Source organism: Lutra lutra, chromosome 1 (assembly GCF_902655055.1).
Source record: "Lutra lutra chromosome 1, mLutLut1.2, whole genome shotgun sequence".
Lineage (NCBI taxonomy): Eukaryota > Metazoa > Chordata > Mammalia > Carnivora > Mustelidae > Lutra > Lutra lutra.
The window spans coordinates 167,274,967-167,297,243 of record NC_062278.1 but is presented as its reverse complement, the minus strand read 5'-3'; the positions used below and the strand labels follow the sequence as shown (position 1 = coordinate 167,297,243).

Sequence of the window (22,277 nt, the reverse complement as noted above, 5' to 3'; positions counted from 1 at the left end):
TTGCACACCCAGCCCAGAGAGACGCTCATGGCTGGAAGCACAGACGGGAGACAGGTTGAGTGGCCCATCGCAAACAGATTGACGGTGGCTCCTATGCCTTTAGGGCAGGGGGCTTGGGTTGTCCAGCTGGTTTGTAGATGCAAGTTTGGGTGGCGGCCTCACCCACACCCTCCTCCTTCCTCTGCACAAACCCCACTCTCATCAAACCTCTAAACTTGGGATGGAACACTATTTTAAAACTAGGCTTTGAAGGGACACAAATTAGCGTCAGGTGTCCCCCCGCATCACCCCACGGTTGAAATAATGCGACTGCTGCGGGCACTGATCAATCAGAACAGACATCCAAGACCCTCTGCTGTGCCCCATCACCTCTCTAGTTTCTGGGTAGTAGGGACATTCTGGAAATTCCCACCGAGTGGAGGGCTCAGGGCCATTCCCCAGACCCAATAGTTCAGGATTTTAACAAATCACAGGGCCTACCAGTATTCTGGCTAAACACTGTGGTCCTTTCCTGTGTCCTCTGAGAAATTACAACGGGTGGATGCTGCAGGAACCCCCCAAGGGCCCCAGGGCTATCCTGGCTCAGACAGACCCCAGCTTCATGGCCTGTTTTCCTCCCATGCACACCCCCACCTACTTCCTCTGTCTAGGGCAGGCAGCTCCCTGTCTGCCCGGGGCCACCCCTCTCTCCCCACCACCACCACCTCCAGGCCATTCCCCTGCCCACAAGGAAACTGGCCCAGCCCAAGGGGGAGCCCGGGCCCCAGGACATCCTGGCTCCAGATTTTTAAGAGAATAACAATAAAAACAGCCCAGAACAAAACAGTGTAGTCTTGGAGCTGGCCCAAACCCAAAGGTTAACGGAGATTCTAAGAAAAGGATTTCTTGGAAAGAGCCCCAGCTTTTGCCATAGCCTGGAATCTGCAGTATTGTTGGGAGACATTTCTGAGGGGTTGGTGGTAACGAGGGGGCCTCGGGGTGGGAGACTGGTAGGCACAGGGACCTGGGGGCCTGAGGCTCTGTCTCTGGCAGCAGACAGGGCCACAGATGTGAGGAAGGGGACACCAGCATGAGTTGGGCTTATTCAAAACTTGGCTTCAGGGTAAGAGAAGGCCTCTGGGTGGAGGTTCCTTCCTGGCTCCTTGTCTCCTATCATGGCTTTAGTGACATGGCCCTAGGATGAAGCCTTAGCTCCAAGTTTGGCACGCAAACCTGTGGTCACCTGTCCAGCGCCATCGCCCACCCCCACCCCCAGACACGTCACTGCGGCCAAAGGCTGTTACATGGCATCGTGGCCTTCCACATCTCATTCTCTGCCTGACAAATTCCTCCTCCTGCCCACAGCCCTGCTCTGAATATCACCGCAGAGCCTCTGTCCCCATGAACTGTTCTTTGTCCCCGTTCCCCCACAGGCCTGCCCACAATCTCAATTGCTCCATGGGGCAGGCAAGGGGTGCAGGACCCAGAGAGGGCAGCAGTGTGCCCAAGGTCACACAGCAAACTGACAGCCAACAGCCCGTAGCTGGCTTTCACCTTCCCAACCGCCCTGCCCTCCCGCACCCCCCACATCCAGCCTCAGCCCTTGGGGCTCACCACAAGAAATGGCCCTTCCGTCTGGCAGAGGCGGATGACCATGACCAAGGGGACACACATCATGGAGGACAGGGCCAGACTCCAGCCTAGCCCGATGGCCCAGGTGGGGTACACATAGACTTTGTTGTAGGTCAGGGGGATGTACTTGACGAGAGAGAAGATAAAACATCCCTGTGGAGAGATAGCACAGTCAGGAGGGATCCGGGGACAGAGAGCTTCGGGGACCATGGCAGGCCCCACCAGAGGGGCCTCACACCCTTTTCTACTCTGCTGAGGACCCTCCCCCCACCCCCATCTAGGGCAAATCTGATCAAGTCGTTTCCCTGCTCAGGACCCTTCTGTGACTTCCCAGTGCCTTCAGGATGCTGTCCAAACTACTCAGCCTGGCCAGCAACATCAGCCAAGAGCCATGCCCCTTCACCCCTTACCTACCCACTACCCCTTCCTCCCATATCCTTACTCCAGCTACCGTGAAATCCTTCCAGCTCCTTAAGCCAGCGCCTTAGAACAGGCTGTTCTCTGACTGGATCCCTTCACCCGTCCTCTTCTCATCCTAATTTAGCTCTCGTGGTCCTGCCTTACTTGCCGAGGCCCTGCCCAGAAGTAGTCAGGTGCCCTCTCTCTCCCTTCCCAGGAAGGATGTGGTTATTACCTCTTCAGCACACACTCCCCCACCCAACTGAGTCAGTCTTCTTCTCTTACACCTGGGGCAGCTCTAGGCGCACAATAAATGCTAGCTGCATGGCTGTTAAGTCTTTCCTCCCCTCCCCTGCCACTACCCACCCATCTCCATCCCTGACCTCCAGACCTAGCCTCCTTGGACCAGGTGGGGATCTGGGCCTTGCCTAGTTGGGTGTCGAGCCCCAAGCCCATGCCAAAGGCCAATGGCCGTCAGCATCCATGAATGGTGGAGTACAGTGAGCTCTGAGCCCAAAAGCCTGTGCCAAGTCCACATTTCCCTGACAAGAGCACATAAGGCTGGCTGGGAAGGCCCAGGACTTCTGCTTCTTGTCAGAATTCCAGCATCTCAGTGCATAACCCAGAGTTGTCTTAGAGTTACCCACAGTGTAAACACGATTTAAATCTTTACTAGTATCTATTATCTATGGGTTAGATACTAGTATGTAGTATCTATGGGTTAACGGGAAAACAATCTAGAGAAATCAGAATTAGCGAGGAAGGAAGGGAGAGCATTAGGCTGCAGATGTCTTCCACTAGGCCTCTACTGTATGCCTGGCCCTGTTGTTCCTGTCCCTAAGGGTAAGGTGTAGGTTAGACAAGGAAGAGGGTCAGAAGAGGGCTGCTCTAGGCTCTTCCAGCACCAGGAAGCTTGTTACCTGCCCATTCATATTCCTCTTTCCACCAGGGTGACCTTATCCTACCACCTGGGAATGCAGGCTACCTCTGATCTATCCAACTCCTTGGGGAGGAAAAGAGAAGAAACTGATGGTCAGAGTAGTTGAGAGGAGTTTCTGACAAATCAGTGTCAAGTGAGGATAAGAACACAGGCTTTGAACCCAACTAAACTCATCTATATCAATAACTCGCCTATTGTGGTTCCTGGCTGCTACCGTTTCCTGAATTTTGTGGGGAGGATACACACCTCGGATGAGAAGACCACAGCAGCCACTCACCTCCCACTGCAGAGTCCTTGCTTTATGACATGGTAAACCGGGGCCCTGAGAGGTAAGGGATTTGCTTAAGGTCCCACACGGTGAGTTAAGGGCAGTGTGGATTTATTCTGGCCTGGGAGTGGGTCACTGAGAGGAGGATCCATTCACCTCTCAGCACCTAGTTCCTAAATGCAAGGACCATTTCTGCCATTTGCACTCCCCACGGTATGAGCCGAGAATGGAGTGGGAGATGTCTTCCCCTGAGGTTCACTCCAAAGCTCCCAACTGGTTTCAATTAATGACTGGGAAGCAGAGGACTTCTCTTTGGCCAGAGCCTGAGTGGGAGTTTGAAGTGGGGTGCCTGCATAAGCTCAAAGCTACATTCCAAGACGGCGGGCAACAGAACCCTGGTGGGAAGAGGAATGCGGCATATCACCGCCTTTGGGTCCGGGGCCAGTACGAAGCTTCCTTGTTCTTGGGACAGTCTACAGCATCTCTCTGCTGGGACTTCCTCTGACCCCCACCCCACTGTGGAAATACCTCATTTTCAACATCTATGACCTGTCCCCATTTGATAGCCCCAAAGGCCCCTCAACTTAATCAGTGACCCAAACTGTGCTCACTGAGTTCCAGAAGGGCTTGGGCAAAGCTTATGTGTTCTGTTGTGGACCCCCTGAATTTCTCAACACGAGCCCATACACCTTCCTCCTTCAGAATGCCTTGCCTTTGCATGTGCTGGTTCCTCTGCCAGGAATGCCCTTCCTTTCTTCTCTTCCTCACCAGGTCTTACTTATCCTTCAAAACTCATCTCAGCGTAACTTTTGGGAGCAGCCTGCGGCCCCACCTCTCCCAGACAGAGGCATCGCCGGGCTTGTTCTAGGCCAGCACTTAGCAGGTGCTGAGATGGGTTAGCAGGTGAGAACGTCAAGCCCCAAGGAGAAAAGGCTAGCACCCACAGCCGGGCAGGGCAGAACTCACAACACAGAGAACTGGAGTGACCACGGCCCAGCTGTACTTCATCCAGGGACCAGGCCGATAGCCAATCATATCCTCAATACCGTCATAAAGGTTATCGCTGCCTAGGAGAGACAGAGGTAGACAGATGGTGACACCAAGTCCAATACTAGCATCTGAATTGCACAGCAGGGGCTCAAGGGCCATTGTGGGTCGGGGGAGGGGGGGGCCCTGGGGTCTGCTCTAGGTCCCTGCTACTTGATGCCATTAAGACCCAAGAGTGGCAGACAGACGTTTATCCAAAATGATCTGAAATTCAAACGTAACCGGGCATCCTCTATTTTTCAGGCAAACTTAGACAAACCCCAAATTTTGGTGTGGCCAATCCAAGGTCTCAAGAGGGTTTAAGTGGACCACGCCTGGATCCCAGAGCAGTAAATCACAGGGAGACCCTTGCTCAGCCAAATTCTGTGCTTGTCAAAACATACAGTCACAGCCTGCATCTCCGGCATGGGGAGAATACATATGCGGCTACAATGGTATTATTTCTGCAGGGAAGGAGCAGCCTGGAGGGGAAAGGTCCAGACAGGGCCTTCCTGTTCACCTCCAAATGAATTCCCCTGAGAAGTCTCTGTTTTGGAAGCTTCTAAATACAGAGACCCAAAGCCAAGACTTGAGAGAGGATACACAGCAATCTGTACTCACCATATATCCAGGCAATAACAAAACATTCAAAGAATGCAACCCACAGAAGGCATACACCGCTAGCTGCATAGTAGTCAAAGAGTTGAAACACATACATGCCACCCTGTGAAGAAAAGAACCAGAGAACGTTGTTTTGCTACTTGGTATCCAACTCTCTTAATATATGAAGAGCTTTGACATATCATTAAGAAATAAAAAACCCAAGAGAAAAATGGGCACAGACCACAATGACCAGATACGTATGTACAAAGATGCTCAACTTCATGTTTGACAAGTTTAATTAAAAACACATACTCAGGGGTGCCCGGCTGGCTCAGTTGGTTAAGCCTCTGCCTTCAGCTAAGGTCATGATCTCAGGGTCCTGGGACTGAGCCCCACATCGGGCTCTCTGCTCAGCAGGGAGCCCGCTTCTCCCTCTGCCTGCCTCTCTGCCTACCTGCAATCTCGGTGTCAAATAAATAAATAAAATCTTAAAATGAAAAAAAGAAAGAAAATTACTTATTAAAAAAACAAACAACACACAAACACACGCTCTCTCTCTCTCTCTCTCTCTCTCAGGGCCACCCAGCTGGCTCAGTTGGTAGAATATGTGACTTTTGATCTCAGGGTTAGAAGTTCGAGCCCCACACTTTCCTTAATGAAGTTAAAATCTTTAAAATATACACATACACACACACAGAAGCAAAACACGTTTTCCTTTGCAAAAATGACAGGTTTCCTAAAGCCTACTTCCAAAAGAAGGTTCTGAAAATGGGGGCCAGCAAAGAATACTTTGGTGATATCCAGCTGCTCAGTGTGACCCGTGATCTGCTTTTAGCGCGTGTGTGTGTGTGTGTGTGTGTGTGTGTGTGTGTGTGTATTTTCCTTAAAGGCACTTTTAGAAAAAAATTATTTGTATTTCAGGTAGGAAAAAGTGGTGATGTGAAACCCAAATTGAGTTATGGGGCAAATGCAGTGATTTGCTGGAGACTGTGGGGAAGTTGGTAGGTAAGGGTGTGTGGGCCAGCCGGCTAGGCCAGGCCTCCATGCTTCTGTTATTTAGCACAAGAATCTTTCTGGCCTGCCTCTTCTTAGGTGATGCACTATTGCCTTGGATACTCCCTGCCTCCTTCCATGCGGCTTCTTTTTTCCCATTTGGATGGATCCTCCTCGTGGCCCGGGCCCACCCTCTGCACAGAGCACCCTCCCAGTCACCCAGATAGGCCCGGGCACTGCCCGAAGTTTTTACCAGGACTGCATTTACCCCCCCAACGTCTCCACCTCCCTCCAGGCCTGAGAAGGGCCACTGCACAGTCATGGATGAAAAGAACTGCTATTAAAATAGATTTCACCTCAAGTACCCCTCCCCCAGGCCTCCTGGGTGGGAGGGAGGGAAGTAAGGAGGGAGGGACAGAGGGTAGGGGGTGGGCATGGCATTGCCATGGAAACAAGAGAAAGAGCTAGGGAGTTTGGGTCAATTGCTAGATCCTGAGCTGCCTCCTGCTGCCCACAAAGTAGGCCAAGGTCCACCCCCCCCACCCCACTCCCGCCGGCAGGGTGGGATCCCTGAGCGGGGTGGGGCCAGGAGATCCTCTGTCCCCGAGCTCCCACCCAGCCACTGCCTCCACAGACAGGCGTCAGTCCAGCCCTGACCTGGTCTTTGAAGTGCATGTAGGCCGCCAAGAGCCCCACAATGAGGAGGTCCCTTGTGCCAGGTGAGAAAGCCACCTACCTCCGTCACCATCGCCAGCCCCAGCAAGTAGCTGATGCTGCACACGAAGGCAATGAAGATTTCCCGACGGAAACCCTTCCTTAGGAAGGATGGGTAAAGATCGACCAAGGACGTGACCTGTCCTTCGACTTCAACAAACTGCAGAAGAGAAGACAGTGGTTGAGCCCCGGGTGCCCAGCACCTCCCCTCTGCTCAGGAGAGTCCCCAGCACACACAGAGTAGCCTGGAGGTTGGGGGGTCAAGTCCAAACGTAGTAACCTGATCTGGTGGGCTCCGCCTGGGGAGTCCCGCCTGCTGGTCCCACTTTCCCCAACATTCACACAGTGGTTTTAGCTACATGGGGACTGCGGATTCATCGAAAAATCCCAGTGCCCACCTGTGCAAGTCAAGTGCTCACTGTGCCCCCGCCCACCCAGGAACCCAACCCTGCGCTCCCAGGGTAATGTGCTAGGATGGTAATGTGCTAGGATGATTCTGAATCTCTCTAAATCTTTCCATCTTTGCAACTAAAAATGTAACCTGGAGACTGATCCGTATCATTACATGGAAAGCTATCAGTTTTAAACAGCAACATGAAACGGTCCTGCAGTCCCGTATCGCTATGGGTCTGACCGATGCCCGGTGGATGGGTTCCGGGTTTCTGCGGCTGCTGACCTGGGCAAGGACTCTTCCTTTCCCTCTATCTTTGGGGAAGCTTCAGGGCTGAAGGGTACATAGAAACACTTTACGTTTTGGTGACTAGAACCAAAACTCCCTGCCAACCAACACACCCTCCCAGGCCTGTCCCTCGGATTTCTTTCAAAGCTGCAAAGCTAAAACCTTGACCCTTCTGTTCTTTCATCTGCGCGAGGTATCTGGGAAGGATGTTTCCCCAGCATTCCTACAAGAAAAATCCAACCACTTAACTCCTCTGGGATGTATCACAGGAGGATCAAGGACTACAAACAGGGAGCAAATCCCTTTCATGGCTGAAAGGGGCTGGAAAAAGGATTCTTTGTTGCCAGGAATTCAGGGAAAAGATGAGCAAGAGGCTCTTGAAAGGGGCCCAAAGAGAAGTGGCTGATGGTTTGACCTCTGTGATTGATGTGTCAGCCAACGGGGTTTTGACTCTAAACTGCCACCGAATTACAGCAAGCCAGCTCCAAGATCCATCTTCAAAAGGAGTCTCGAAACAAAGGTTCTTTCCTTTCTGAGATGGGGAAATTAAAGACCGGAAGGTGCAGTGTCAACTGTGAGTCAGGGTCAAGACCAGCAGAAGCCCCTCATTTCCAAGTTCCCTGCCTTTCTGGAGACAGCCGTGCCCAACCCTCAGCCCTGCTCCACCGGCTTCTTCAGACCTCCCTCACGTAACAGTCATGGGACCCCAATTTCTCCAAGCATCAGTCGTCTCCCCTGTACAATCGGGGGAATCTTGCCTACTCAGCAGGGATGTTGAGAAAGATCTGAAATCACGAGAGGAAAAACTGCCAATTGCGTGATTGCTGTGAACCCAAGTCAGGGGCTGAGTGAGCTCTGGGGGAGATGGACCAGCCTTCTCCTCCCGCCCTGTGCTGGTTGCTCTCTTGTGCAAACGTCTGCCTCCAGGCACACGACAACCCTCCTCCATCTCACGGGGAAAGAACACAATGCACGATGGATGCTAAGCCCAAGAGGGCTCCCCCAAGATGCTAGGCATCTGGGAGGGTGTTTCCTTCACATGCAAGGGTCACACTCCATCAGCAAGAGGCCCCTGCCTGAGGGTGCCTGGGGATCTCTGCACTTCCATGGAGGAAGCTATTTTGGGGGATCTCCAAGGTAAGGCCAGTGGCAGGGGGGTGAATGAGATCAGGGAAGCTTAATGGGCAAGCCCATTCCTTAAACCAGCTCTGCATGGCTTTGACCAAGCTCTTCTTTCCTCAGGCTTGGTTTTCTGGGCTCAACAGGGCCACAGCTGCGTCCAGCTACAGGGACAGAGCTTTGGCTTGGGAAGGCGTTCTGAGCAGAAAAGGTCCCAGCCGCCCAACTGTGGCTGGCTTTGAGAGCTGGCCTCGATGCCCTGAGCCTGCTGGCCACCATGAGGCCTAACCGAGAGGTGCAGATCCCCAGCCAGGCTCCCCCTGCCTCCCAAGGAGAAAACCTAATGAATAAACCGCCTCTCTCAGGAAGCAGCTCCCACAGCCCAAGAGGCCCACTGGGGGCCCATGGAGATGTCATGCTTTGTCACTTATTAACCTCTGTTTTTGCTTTTTGTTTTTTCGCTAAGAGCTTTGGAAGAAGTTACAAAAGCCATTTGCTTGGGGCCTCCAAAGGCCAAACTCATTAATGAGCGATGATTAATGGAGTCCTCCCGCTGTTCATACAGCTCAGACCTACCACCAACTGCACAAGTGTTTTGTTTTCAGGCTCCTGAATGTTTCCACTCTGTTCTCTCTGCTAATCCTGAGTCCCCTTCCTGCCAAATCCTTCGCTCTGTTCTTGACCTTGCTGGCAGACTGCCTCCTCTCCCCTGCCTGACCTTCTAAGATGGTCCTCCTACCTGGTTCTGAGTCCACAAGGACCCATCCCTGGGCCCCGGTGCAGAGGCCGCTGCCCAGGGGTGGGTAGTGACGCCCTCTCCTGACCTGGCAGAGGGCCTCACCTCTCACGTGGTCCCAGCTAACCAATGATTTCCCAGGCAGTGGCCGGAGACCCAGACCACCCAAGAGACTAAAAAAGGCCTGCTTTTCAGATGCTGGCCCACCGCTTGCAGGGTTCTGGTCTGGGCATACTACCGGCCCGCCCTGCACATCCTAACTCCCCTGTCCTGGAGCCACGCCTGTGCTCTGAACTGTCCTCTTGAGACAACCCCAAGGAGAACACACGTATCTCCATGGGAAGGTATCCAGGAGTTCACTCTGTCTGTGCCTCACACTTTATACAAGGCAGTGGAAATATAATCACGTCCATTTACCAGATGAGAAAACCAAGTCTCAGAGAGGGGAGGAAAGGTGCCCAATGCCACACAGCAGCATGGGGGTGTGCGACTGTGACTCCAAAGCCAGACTTGGCCTCTGGCTGGCTCTCCCTGACATTCCCCCGAGGCCTGAGCCACAGATAGATGGGATGGAGGGGATTAGACATGTAGGGAACAGCCACATGTGGGGTAGTTGGTATAGATGGAGTCCTCCCGTGGGAGGGTAGAAGCTGGGAGGCCAGAGGACAGGGCAGGTCTGAGCGAGGCTCCCCAGCATTTAGTTGTTCACTAAGCCCTGGAGGATCAGTTTCCCCACGTGGGGAACAACTCGTGGGCTCCAGGCCTCACCAAACAGTAGGTGCTCTGGCTGCACTGGGAGAACCAGGGATGGCCTGGGCCCTAACTATCGTTAGGCCCTGCCCCGAACTGCCTGTCTGCAGCGTTACTCATGGCCCCCCGTGGGACCCTCCGTGGAAACACATTATCACCATGCGGTCTTGTCCTTCTCCCTCCCATCCAGGGCTTCATTTTAACCACACCCTTCAAGTGTCCGTTTCCCCCTGGCTGGGGTCAGACACTCGAGCTCTGGGTCAGAGGTCCTCCCCCTGCTGCCCCGAGGCCTGTTCCCCGGCACTCCCTCCAGCCCCCACAACCGGGGTCCTAGAGGAAGCCTCGCGGACTTCAGCTGGTTTAAGTCTGATGTGAGGGCTGGAAGGGGAAGGGGACTTTCCCAGAACACCGGTCCCCATGGGCCAGCCCTCCACAGGGCATCCCCTCGACCCATACCTACCTGGCTATCCAGTCCAAGCAAGAGAAGCATAATAAAAAAGAGAATGGACCAAAACGTGGGCAGCGGCATCATGGTCACGGCTTTTGGGTATGCAATGAAGGCCAGGCCAGGACCTAGAGGGAAGAGAAAATGGGAGGGGCAGAGGGGGAGGCACATCAGTGACTGAGCCGCCCAGGCGCCAGAGCTCACACAAAGACACTCGGGACTGAGGCGATGTCCCAAACCCCAAATGCAGGGAGGAGTTGGGTCTGAATTCCTGCCTGGGGGGAAGAGCCCAGGCCTGCCTCCCTTTCAGATGGGGTGCACTGGGGCTCAGGTGGGGCCCCGTTTTATCATCTGTCTCCTAGGCAGCAACACCAGTGGCTTCAAAGAATCTGACAGACACTGGTCATTTGCAGGCGGGAAACGGGACTGAGCCTGGAACTCAGTCTACTGGCTTGAAAAAGGAGCCCCGCCATCCCCCACCCCACCAGAGCAACCACACCAACATTTGCTGAAAGGAAGCAAAGGGGGAAAGACCTGGTTATCTGAACTACTGAAGCCCCCGTTTGCAAAGAGGTTTCGACTTCTGAGTTAATGGATGAAACACTGTAGAAGAGCCAAAATCTCCTCAGGGGTGCATGTGAGCACCCCACCTGAGCAACGCCAGAGCCAAGGCCCAAACCTGAAGGGAGGTGTGCATGGGGCCAGGCCTGGGGCTCGGGAGACCCTCCGCCACCTCCTCTTTACATCACCACGTGCCCCTGCAGGGCCCTCAGTTTCCCCACCTGGGAAGTGAGGGACAGGATCCCAGAAATGCCTCCCCAAGGTGCCTTCTTGCGCTCAGATTCTCAGATGCTAAGACCGCTACCCTAGGAAAGGGCTTCTGGTTTCTAAAGAGGGGCCTCTGGCAGATCAGAAGGCAGGATGTGGGAGACGGGAGCCCCAGCAGCTCAGGGGGCACCTTTCTGACTGGAAACATTCCAGAGTCACAGGGAAAGGTCTCCTCCTGTCTCCAGCGGGCCTGAGGGGAGAAGCCAAGGGGAGGGACCACAACTGAGGCCTGCAGGCGCAAAAGGCAGTAGGAAGCAGCAAAAAGGAGGAGGCCTAAAAGGGCCTGGGCTGAAAAAATAAAGTAAAACCCACAACTTAAAAAAATAATAATTTTAAAAAGTCAAAAAACGTGAAGACAAAAAAGGGCTGGAGAGCGGGATATTTAGAGCAGACATCAGAAACCCAAGGACTGGCTTAAGAATGGAAACAACAAAAACAAAAACAATAACTTGAAAATAAACTGGACCCAGAGACCACACCGTAGGGCATCAACAACCGTGGCAGCAGGGGCAAGCCCTCCTACCGGCCAGAGTCTAGCCGACTCAGGAAAACCCGACCATGACCTTGCGTCCCCAGGCTGCGACCGTAGAAAATCCCGTGAGAAGCGAGGGAAGGGGCGCCAGTACCAACCCCAAAGCCCCAGTCGGCAGGAGCCGCATGGGTACCTCGGGGCCCCCTACAGGGCAGCTCTGGCCCACGGGCAGGCTTCAGTGCGTGGGGATTCTTGTCCAGCCGACTGCGAGACAGATGTAAAATGGGGCCCCCCACCCACCCCCCTGCCGCCCACCGGGGCCTGGTGGAGGTTTTCTCAACGCACTCGTTTCTGTATTTCAGTTTTGCCTTTGTCAAGCCAGCCTCTGGGAGAGGGTCTGAGCATCTTTCTCTAAAAGCGCACAGTGAACTATAGAGAGAGAAGTCCATTGAAGGAACGCAGCCGCTCCCAGCACCAACGCATGCCTCTCGGGGAGCAGAGAATGCGCCCCTGCCCGCGCCGCGTGCACTTTGTTCGGCTAAATAAGGATCTGGTTCAAATGCACTTCGCTCAATATGGTGCTCGTTAAAAAGCTTATTAGAGAAAATCATCACCCTTGATGTGTCAGCTGCTCAGACATCACTGTGGGGAATAAACGACAAGGTCTTGGAAGTGGACAGGAGGAAGGAAACAACTTAGGGCCATGATGCAGACATATATAAAAATACCTAGTTGTCCACAGAAAAAGATCTATTTTATATATCGAGAGAGAGATATAAATACCCCACCACCAGATTCACTCCACGCTCCTGGCAATTCCAACTGGTTTGTAGGCCCTCGACTGGAAAAAGCCATGCAAAGGAGCTGCAAATTGTCTCCCCCTCATCACTGGAACAGCCACACTCCCAAGTAGGTGTGGATCTTTCTAGAATTACTCTGTGTCCTCAGTCTCCGGCCTGCTTCTTGGGGGCTCTTGGGGTTGGAAAGCTGCATCTGACGCTGTCTGGGACTGGGGGCAGTGGAGAGATGTGTGGAACTGAGCTGGGGACTTACCCCCCTTATCCTGCCAACACTGGGGGTGTAAGGATGGCAGAGAATGTCAGAGGAGCTCAGATGCATTCTCACATAGGTAAGACCAGAGCTGTCACGGGCATCCAGGGTGGGTGGGGAGGCAGGAGGTAGGGGTGGTCCTCAAGGCACAGGGGCCTGATCCTCACCAGCCCAAGCAAGACTCCTGCTCTCAAGCCACGGGTCTCCTCAACTGCACAGCATCTAGATGTCTAAATGCACAAGGCTGAGGTATCCCTGAGCCCCAGTACTAGGGTTCTATGGCTGAGGGAGAAGGACACCACCCAGTTTCCCGTGAGGGCAAGGGCAATGCCAAGGCAAGGGCTCCAGCTGTGCCTGACTCTGGTCCATGCTGGTCCCTGGAGTTAGGACATTAGTCTCTTCTCTGGGCCTGAGAGAAGCCTCCACCCTGGACCCTCACTTACTTCCGTGTAGTCCCAGAGAGGTCCTGAGAAATTGGAAGGTCGGGTGCAGCACAGACCGTGTACAAAATAACCAAAACCTTCCAGGCAGCTGATGATCACGTGCCAAGTGAATGTGCAGGATAGGAGTGAGGTGGAAAAGGGGCAAGGGCAGAATCTGGGGATCCTGGGAGCCTACGGTTCTTAATCCCATATCCAAACCACTGCAGTTTATAGCTGCAATTCTAGGACTTAGAATATCCAGGGGCAAGTCCTAGAATACTGTGGTGCTGAGGCTCTAGGATTCTAGCAACTGAAGACCTCATCATTTTCAGGTTCCAGACTCACCCTGTTGGAGCTCCAGGATCCCAGCCTAGAATCCCAGGCTCAGCAGAGTCCATAATTCTAAGACTCTTTCCTCTACCTCTGGAAGGAGCACCCCACCAACAGATCCCACACACTGAGGGGGTGACACTGTCCCCCCAACCTATGCCCAAATTGGATCTGTCACCGTCCCAGAGGGTGGCCAGCATGCCCACTGTCTCTCCCTCTCCTGCTGCCTACGGTGGTGCCTGACACAGGGCAGACTCCGCCAGTAACATCGTGGAATGAATGAACGGGTTTGCTAGAGGGAGCGTGCTGGGAGCAAAGTGCAAAATACAGAAACCAAAGCTGAGAAGGTGGTGATGGAATGCCGGCTGGTGGCTGGCTTGGGCCTGAGTTAGGAAAGTGGTTTCTGCTGCTGAAACCAGGAGTTTGCTGGGGAAGGAGAGGGAGGGAAGACCACGCAAAAGTAGCTAAATATTCCCCCAACTTAACCAACCCCCGCGTTTCTGCTGCCCCTTGAGCCAAATTGCAATGCAAGTGCTTAAAATTTAGCTTTTGTACTCTTTGATACTTGGGGGACATCTTGGTGGGGGGGGTCCGTTTCGGAAACCAGGCTCGTCCCCCCCCCAAGCCCCCTGGGGTCTGGCTTCATGCCTGCAGTACTCATCTTACACACTAGGTGGCAGTGCCCACCACCACTGCCACCAATACCACCATACCTGACTCAGCCACATCAGCAATGTCCACCCCTTGCTCTTGTGCCATGAAGCCCAGGATGGAAAAAATTGCGAAGCCAGACACAAAACTGGTACCACTGTTCAGGCATCCCAGCAGCATACAGTCCCTAAGTTACACATATGTCAGGGAGCAAGTTAATTCACAACACAAGGAAGCCACGCTCCCTACTTCTTCTCTTTTTTTCTTTAAACATCATTATTTCTAAGGTCCACAAGGCCCGCTGGCGCGACACTTGCCTGTACGAGTTGTACTTGTACTTGTTGTAGCTCCCCAGAGAGGTCATGGCCCCCAGGCAGATGGCATAGGAGAAGAATATTTGGGTCCCAGCATCAATCCATACCTGTGAGGGTTTGGGTGGGGGTGGCAAGGAGAGAGAGAAGGGGCTGTTAGAGCCAGCTTTCTACAAGTTCCTGGCCACCTGAAGGACTGCACCTCAAAATGTGCAGATTCTTGACTGCAGTCAAAGCATTTATGCTGGAATGCAAGGTGTCTTTCAAGGCGATATTGAGCTGCAAGGAAGCCCAGAAGTCGAAGAAAAACCCAGTCACTCAGCATCAGGACTACGAGGAAGGGCTTTTGGAGCAGATGGATAGGAATTCCAACTACGAAATGAACTCAAGCAACAGGGCTCCCGCCTGGAGCCTCAGTTTTCACATCTGTAAAATGGGCTCTGCTGCACTACTACACAGCTTCTAAGAATAAAGATTAAGCCCAGTGCAGATACGTGCTAAGACTGTTAAGTCAAGGCTGCTATTATTACTGTAATTCCTATCGTCTGGGAACCCACAAGTTGGAGCGGGACGGAACTCCCTAATGGATTATGCAGGCGAAGCCGCTCTCCAGAACCTTCATCCACCAGCTCTTGATGGCCACAAAGCTGCCTTCCCAGCTGTCCTCTGATGTTGGCCAAACCATCCCCTGCCTGCCCCCTATCCTGCCCAGGGCAAGAGGGCAGTGGGAAGTGAACCAAAGCAGCACAGAACCTCAAAGGCCACCTGAAGGCTGAGGATCCTGGTGGCAAAAGGCCCTCAAATGGGCCAATCAGACATCCCAGGGCTTTCTCCAACCCCCTGTGGTCACGTGGCTGAGTGCCAGAAGGTGGGCACTCAGTATCTGCCCCTAGACCTTCCCAGAGCTCAGCACCAACTCTGAATTCCAACCTCAGCCAAGGAAGCCAGCAGCTCTCGTGGGCCAACTCTCCCCACAATGCCGCCCTCTAGGCCACTACGGGCAGAGGCCAGGGCCAAGGAAGAGATGAGCTCATCAAAAGACCCCCCCCGCACCTCCCCCTTTCACTGGCACAGGGCTGGAAGGAGACCGTACTTGGCCGGCCTCAGCAGTCCTCCACATGAAAAGATACACACACAGCTGGAAATGCCTGCGAGCATGGTGGACAACATGCCACAGCCCAGCGGGAAAAGTACTGGAGGCTGATGGCCCGACTCAAACTGTGTCCCCAAGACTGGAAGAAACTGCGTGTCAGCTTAGCTTTCCCACACCCTACCCGGCCCTGGGTGGGAGGACAGGCTGCCCTGCGGTACCTGCGGGTCCTCGAGACGGCTGATGTCAGGGTACAGATAGAACTTGATGCCTGCGCCTGCACCGGGCAGTGTCAGTCCACGGACCAGCAGCACCAGGAGCATAGCGAACGGGAAGGTGGCCGTGAAGTAGACAACCTGTGGGGGTGGGCAGGAGAGAGCAATTCAGGGGTGCCCGTGGCATCAACCACTGCTGTCGAATTCAAACATCCTCTCCGAGGCCAGGGGTCTGGAGCCGAAGCTTGCTGTTTGATCCTGTGTATGCTGCTTAGCCTCTCTGGGCCTCAGCTGCCTCCCCTGGAACCTGGGTATAATACCAGTCACCTACCTCACAGATGTACTGAGATTCAGTGAAAACAATACTGAGTATCTAGGCCCTGAAGTTAAGAGTGGCGGCCAAGACAGACTCTCTGCCCTCATGCAACAGACATGAAGAAAGAAAATGCAAATCAAGAAAAAAATGCAGGGACGCCTGGGTGGCTCAGTGGGTTAAGCGGCTGCCTTCAGCTCAGGTCATGATCCCAGCATCCTCGGATTGAGTCCCACGTCGGGCTCCTTGCTCGGCAGGGAGCCTGCTTCTCCCTCTTACTCTGCCTGCCACTCTGTCTGCCTGTGCTCGCTCTCGCTCCTCTCTCTCTGACAAATAAATAAAATCTTAAAAAAAAGAAAAAGAAAAAAATGCAAAATAAAACTGTCTAGTGTTTATGTAAAAGGCTTAGCCCAGTGGTCAGCCTGTGCCAGGATGTATCAGCTAACATTACAACTGTTAGTAGGACTCTTAAGAGTGAAGAACCAGTTAGGTGAGAGTTCAAATCCCAGCTCTGTCCCCTTGCTTGCTGTGTGACCTTGGGCATGATGCTTCACCTCTCTGGGCCAGTTCCCTTATGTGCAAATGGAGACTACAGTAATAGAAGACCTCCATCCAGAGGTGAGGCAAGGGTTTAAGGAGCTGTCTGTACCACCACCTGGCATGTAGGCGCTCAAGAAATAGGGCTTGTTGTCGACGGTGACCTTGCAAGCAGCACAGGGAACTTCTGGGAGGAAATGAAGCTCTAACACCCCTTGGCCAGGAGACTGGGAAGGCCCCCCACCAATCCTCAGATAACACGGCACATCCCAGGCTGCCCAAGGTCAACTGGAGATGGACACCAGAGATGACCAAGCCTGGACTGTTCCATGGCCAAGGTCCCGCCCTACTTCCTCTCCTTCACTTGATCTCCAAACACCCTATGCCCTCAGTTCTCGCGGATGGATCCTTCCCTATCTGTTCCTTCAACAGAGATGTTTCCAGGCAGGGTTCACGCTTGGGAGGGGCCCAGAGATGCGTGGCTCCGAATGGATGATGAGATCCTGGTGTTTCCAGCAGGGCGCCGCCAGAGCAAGGGCTCTCCGGGGACAAGGACCCCTGATGTTCGCCCCGCCCTGCCCCGCAAACTGGCGTGCCAGCCACCGTGCTGACAGAGGAGGAACGGGGAGCTCAGCAGGGCTCGAAGACTCGCCTGGGTCATGCCCAGAGCACAGGAGCCACACGCAGCCAGAGCCCATGGAGGTGGACTACCTCACTCTGAGCAAAGGCATGAGGCATTTGACTTCACCGATGCAGCACATACAGAAAGTTCCTGTTGACCAACTGAAATGCGAAGACTGGTTCGCAGAGTCCCTTACTCCCTCAGGGTCTTAGGGGACCAGGGGACCAGAAAGGGATGACTACACAGCAACTGTACCCATTTTGTAGGTGAGGAAACGGACACCCAAAGAGCAGGTGAACATGTCCATGGTGTTGGGAGCTGGGGGCAGAGCCGGGTTACTGCAGGGCACTTCTGGGGCCCATGTAGGTACCAGACACCTATGGAGGGTGACCGAGCCTTGAACCCCGCCTATCTGGCACAGGAATCCTTGATGGGGCACGATTCTTGGGACAGCCGACATCCCTGTGTGTAGAAACCACCACAAAGGGCCTTTGGAAAGGGGCAGGAAGAAAGCTCTCAGGGCCTGCCTGGCTCAGCTGCCCTTGGCCAGCCACCACCAAGCAGCATTTACTGAGTGCTTACTGTATGCCTGGCACCATTCTAGGTGCAGTAGTTACTTCGTTGTACTTGGCTGGTCCCACCCTAACCCTTTGAGGCAAGTTTCATTAAGAATCTCATTTTGAAGGTGAGGACACCAAAGCCCAGAGTGTCCACTGCTTGCCCATAGGTCACACAGTACTTAAGTGCCCCAGAGCCTGCTGCCCGCAGAAGACTGTGGCAGAGCAGGAAAACCCCTTCCATGCCTGGTGCTTTATTTCACTCAACCTTCCCAATGACCAGAGGAAGGCTGGACTCCCCAAGGGCACAGGTTAGAATTCAAGCTCTGTGACTGGCTTGCTGTTGAGACCTTGAGCAAGCTACTGTCCCTCTCTGGGCTTCATTTCCCCACCTGTGAAGTAGGAGGCTCAGACCAGATGAGGTCTGACGTTCCATCCAGCTCTGCCACTCCAGGGGGAGAGACAGAGTGGCAGGGAGGGCCCGCTAGGGGTCACCCAGGCTGGGGTTTGGATCCCACCTCTGCCACTTCCCAGTTGGTGGTGGGGCCTCAGCTTCCATCGGTATGAGGAGGAAAATAAAGGTGCTACCCTCACCTGCCAGCCTCAAGACACCTTAGCAGGGAGGATTCTCCTGCCGCTCCCATTAGGCTAAAGGGCGGGACCTACGTTTGCCTCTGCTGCTCCTCCCCCAGCCCTGATGACTTTTCTCCATCTGGGCCTCAGTTTCCCCAGCCCCCCAATCTTCTCCTGAGGCAGAGAACGCTCCCAACTTCCCAAGCAAGGCTGCAGGCGTGGAGGGTGGGGACAGGTCAGGAAGCCACAGAAGGGGTGAAAGAAAGAAAAATCAGCATGCCCCCCCCACAAGCTGCTCCTCCCTTCCTGCAGACAAGCCCCCCACCGGTTCCCACCTCTGGGCCCTGCTGCAAACCACACCCAGAGGTCCACAAACAATTAACTGCTGACAGCAGGCTGTCCCCAGAGGGCGGCCACTTCAAAGCCAGCCAGGCCCCACTGGGCTGGGCAACGGGGCTCTGGCCAGAGGGCTTTGTGTCAGGGACACAGGAAACCACCCGGGATGGGGGTGGCTTCCCTTGTTTTCATGTATCAAATCTGTTTAACAAGCACTTAAGGAGCACTTGCTGTGTGCCAGGTATAGGCTAAGAGCTTTAGGTGTAGTAACTCATTTAACCCACACAGCAACCTGACGAGGTAGGGAAAAGGATTAACTGCATTTTCCAGAGGAGAAAACAGGCCCCCAGAGGTGACATCAGGGGCCCTGGGGTCACAGAGCGAATAGGTGGCCGAGGTGGGATGTGACCTCGGCCAGCTGGCTTCGGAGTCCTGTGTCTTTGGTGTGTGTGCATGTTACAGCAGTCCATCCCCTAATCCAGGACAGGACGGCCCCTCCTGCTCACACAGCCCCACCTAGTCACACCACCTCATCCGCCTCTTTGGAAAGACACCCTTGTTTTGCAAATTCTGCTGCTCTGAGGACAAGCCCCTGAGAGCCATTCTCTCAACTTTTCCGTGACTCCCCCGGGGTTCCTCCTGGGAGAGGCTGGTGCCAGCCGCCGCCAGTGGGCCTCTGGTGGTGGCCCAGCAGGCCTTGCCACGGGACGTGGTATTTTTCCATTCTTACTGGCAAGCCTCTGTGGTTCCTCTGAGCCCATGACCCAAAAGCCCTGTGGCCCAACTGCCCTGGAAACTTGCAAGGACAATGCTTCCTCGTTCCCCTCAGGATGGCGGGGAGAGTGGCCCACAAGGCAGGAGGGAGACGGGTTAGTCTCCCGCTGCCCTGAACTTCCTTTTGGGGATAAAGGCCTGGGCAGTAGGGGTCACTCATCCCAGAGATGGAGGCTCCTAGAGGTGGGGCCACATATCTGTGCCCAGCATCTAGGCAGGGCCCGAGGGTCTTCATGGCAGCCCTGTGTGTGTCAGAGGGGGAATCACCAACTCCTTTCACATAAGGGGAAACCAAGGCTCAGAGAAGGAAGGGTACATTCCCAAACTCATGCAGCTTGTGGGAGCAAAACTGAGATCCCAAACCAGGTCCGACTCTGACTGGCCACCCCCACCCCGGGTATGTTTTCAAGTGTGGGGCAGAAGAGTTGGGGGGTGCAGCCTCAGGGCACGTCTGTGGTCACGTCAGCGAGGGTACTCCCCTTCGGGTCCCCAGCACTTAACTTCCCACGTGACTGATGGTCTGGACTTGGCATCTTCCTGGCCTCATGCCCTACCATCCGGCTAGCTGCGGGAGAGGGCAGGCAGCAAGTGATGATTTAGGAGGGGAAGAATGCAGGATGCAGACACCCAGGTGGGGAGCTGCTCTGCCTGGGTTCAAATCCCAGCCTGGCCACAGACATCTCTGGATGTGAGGCTGATGGAAAGAGCGGTGATCGACAGCCCCAAGAACGGGGCATGGCGCGTAAGCACAACATAGCCTTTGCCGCCATTCTCGCTGTTTGTTGAATGAAGGAAGCCCTGGCATATTCAGACCCTTGGAATGATGACAATTACAAAAAAAGGGAACCGAGGCTCAGAGAGGCCAAGTGACTTGAACTTGGGTCCTGAGCTGTCCAAACTCTTCCTCCATCCACCCCCCCCAGCTGGACCAGCATCAGCCACTGAAGCAGGGCCAGGGCCAGGGCCTGGAGGAGGTCCGTCCTGCTGCCCGTGGGCTCAGCCCCCACAGCGGCCGTGAACCTGGTCTGCGGCCAGGGCTGAAAGCCATGGCTGGCGGCTGGCGGCGGGCGGCAGGCGGGCGGGCAGGCCGGCCATGGAGCTCAAGGAAGTCCACAGAGCCTTACTGTGTTTGTCTTGGCTTCTCTGGGCTGGCCTGGGCTCTGCTATTGTTCTGGGAGCCATGCCTGCTCCTCAGGGGCCTGGAGCGTGAGGAGGAGATTGTCTCCAGGGGCGGGGTTGGGTAGGGGGACCTCTGTCAAGTCACGTCTTCAACTGGCCACAGTTGCAGCCCAGTACCCTCTACATTTTCATTTGATTCTATACTCCTGCCCCCCCACCCTGCCCCATTGTATCTCAAAGGTTGCCCACTCTTTCTGGGAAACCGCAGCTTCCTCCATCAGACTGGGGGCTCCCCCATAGGTCTGGGTCAGATATACCTCAGGGCCTTTGCATTGGCTGTTCTCCCTGGAGTATTTTCTCCTCCAGATAGCCACATGGCTTACCCTTTACTTCCTTCAAATCTGTGTCCCAAAGTTACCCTCCTTGGTGAGCCTGCCTGGCCACCCCATTTAAAAAAGTGTATCCCAGGGCGCCTGGGTGGCTCAGTGGGTTAAGCCTCTGCCTTCGGCTCAGGTCATGATCTCAGGGTCCTCGGATCGAGTCCCACATCCGGCTCTCTGCTTGGCAGGGAGCCTGCTTCCTCCTCTCTCTCTCTCTCTCTCTCTCTCTGCCTATTTGTGATCTCTCTCTGACAAATAAATAAATAAAATCTTTTAAAAAATAAAGCGTATCCCAGAACTTTCTGTTCTCCCTCGCCACGTTACTCTTCAGTCCCCACTGACTCCCATCTATTTTACAGATTCACCTTGTCGCAACCAACAAATCTCTCAGCTCCCGGATCATAGAGACTTCTGTTTGTGGACCCCCAGCGTATCCCCTGGCTCTATTCCTACAACAGTACCTGACAGGTAGTAGAGGCTCAAAATGTATGAGTGCATCAGGAAACGATCATGTCTCCAGCACAGCTGGGGACAAGTGCTCCATAGAAACTTCCAGAAAAACTCACCTCCATGTGGGGAAATAGGAGGGCACAGTGAAGACACGATGGGTGTTTATAGCACTGTCTGTGCCAAGCATTGGTGCTGGGGGCATCACATACCTTATTAGAGCCTTCACCTCCACCCATTCTGCACAAGAGAAAGCCAGGGCTTTGAGGGGAGGGAGTGCCCTTGAACAAGCCACTTCACCTCTCCCAGAGAGCTCCCTCCTCATTTGAACAAAGGCGGTAAGGAAATGCTTGGCGCATAAGATGGAGGAGGAGGTGGGTCAACAGGGGTGAATGAGTACCCCAAGGCGCCGGTGGGGATTGCTCGAGAGGCCCTCTTCCTGCCTGTCCCAGTGCGACAACATCAGCCTGGCCTGCTTCCTTTCCAGACTGGGTCTTAGGCCCCTGCTCCAGAATCATCCCCATTCTGCCTCTGCTGTCCTGGGGACCCAGATCTTGCCCTTAAGTAAATGCTGGGATCTGTTCTGATCTACAACTTCACTTCAAGGGGCTCTTCATCTGGGGAGACCACGGTCCTTAATGTAAATTCCAGGGCAGCAAAGGCCCCTTCTCCAGGAGATGTCACCCCCTGCCCATCACCGTACCTCAAATGCCACCTTAACTTACTCTTTAGACCTTTGGGGGCTTCTAGACCTTAAAGGGATGTTCCCCTGTCAAGATGCAAGTGACAAGAGGGAAATGATAGGTGGGGTTCATATAAAGGCAGGTCAGCCAACTCCTCCTCTCTGGACTAGAGCCCCACCGCAGTGATCCCCCAGACCCCTCCACATTGCCTTGTCATCACAGTGACCATGACCACGATACTGGCCAGCGTCTTGGTTATCGGGTAATTGTTCAGCTCTAACTTA

The 22,277-nt window shown here is 54.2% G+C and overlaps 1 protein-coding gene across 3 annotated transcripts in view; it reads right to left on the bottom strand.

Moving 5' to 3' along the window:
* The window catches only part of SLC6A6 (solute carrier family 6 member 6), an 84,294-nt gene that overhangs the window by 5,839 nt on the left and 56,178 nt on the right, over positions 1 to 22,277 (bottom strand). For all 3 annotated transcript variants that reach the window (XM_047743794.1, XM_047743789.1, XM_047743780.1), the window contains 8 exons: positions 15,659 to 15,793; positions 14,354 to 14,457; positions 14,099 to 14,223; positions 10,299 to 10,411; positions 6,577 to 6,714; positions 4,866 to 4,968; positions 4,185 to 4,285; positions 1,594 to 1,764 (listed from right to left, as the gene is read on the bottom strand). In XM_047743794.1, the coding sequence (XP_047599750.1) occupies positions 1,594 to 1,764; positions 4,185 to 4,285; positions 4,866 to 4,968; positions 6,577 to 6,714; positions 10,299 to 10,411; positions 14,099 to 14,223; positions 14,354 to 14,457; positions 15,659 to 15,793 (990 nt within the window). The remainder of the gene's footprint in view (positions 1 to 1,593; positions 1,765 to 4,184; positions 4,286 to 4,865; positions 4,969 to 6,576; positions 6,715 to 10,298; positions 10,412 to 14,098; positions 14,224 to 14,353; positions 14,458 to 15,658; positions 15,794 to 22,277) is intronic.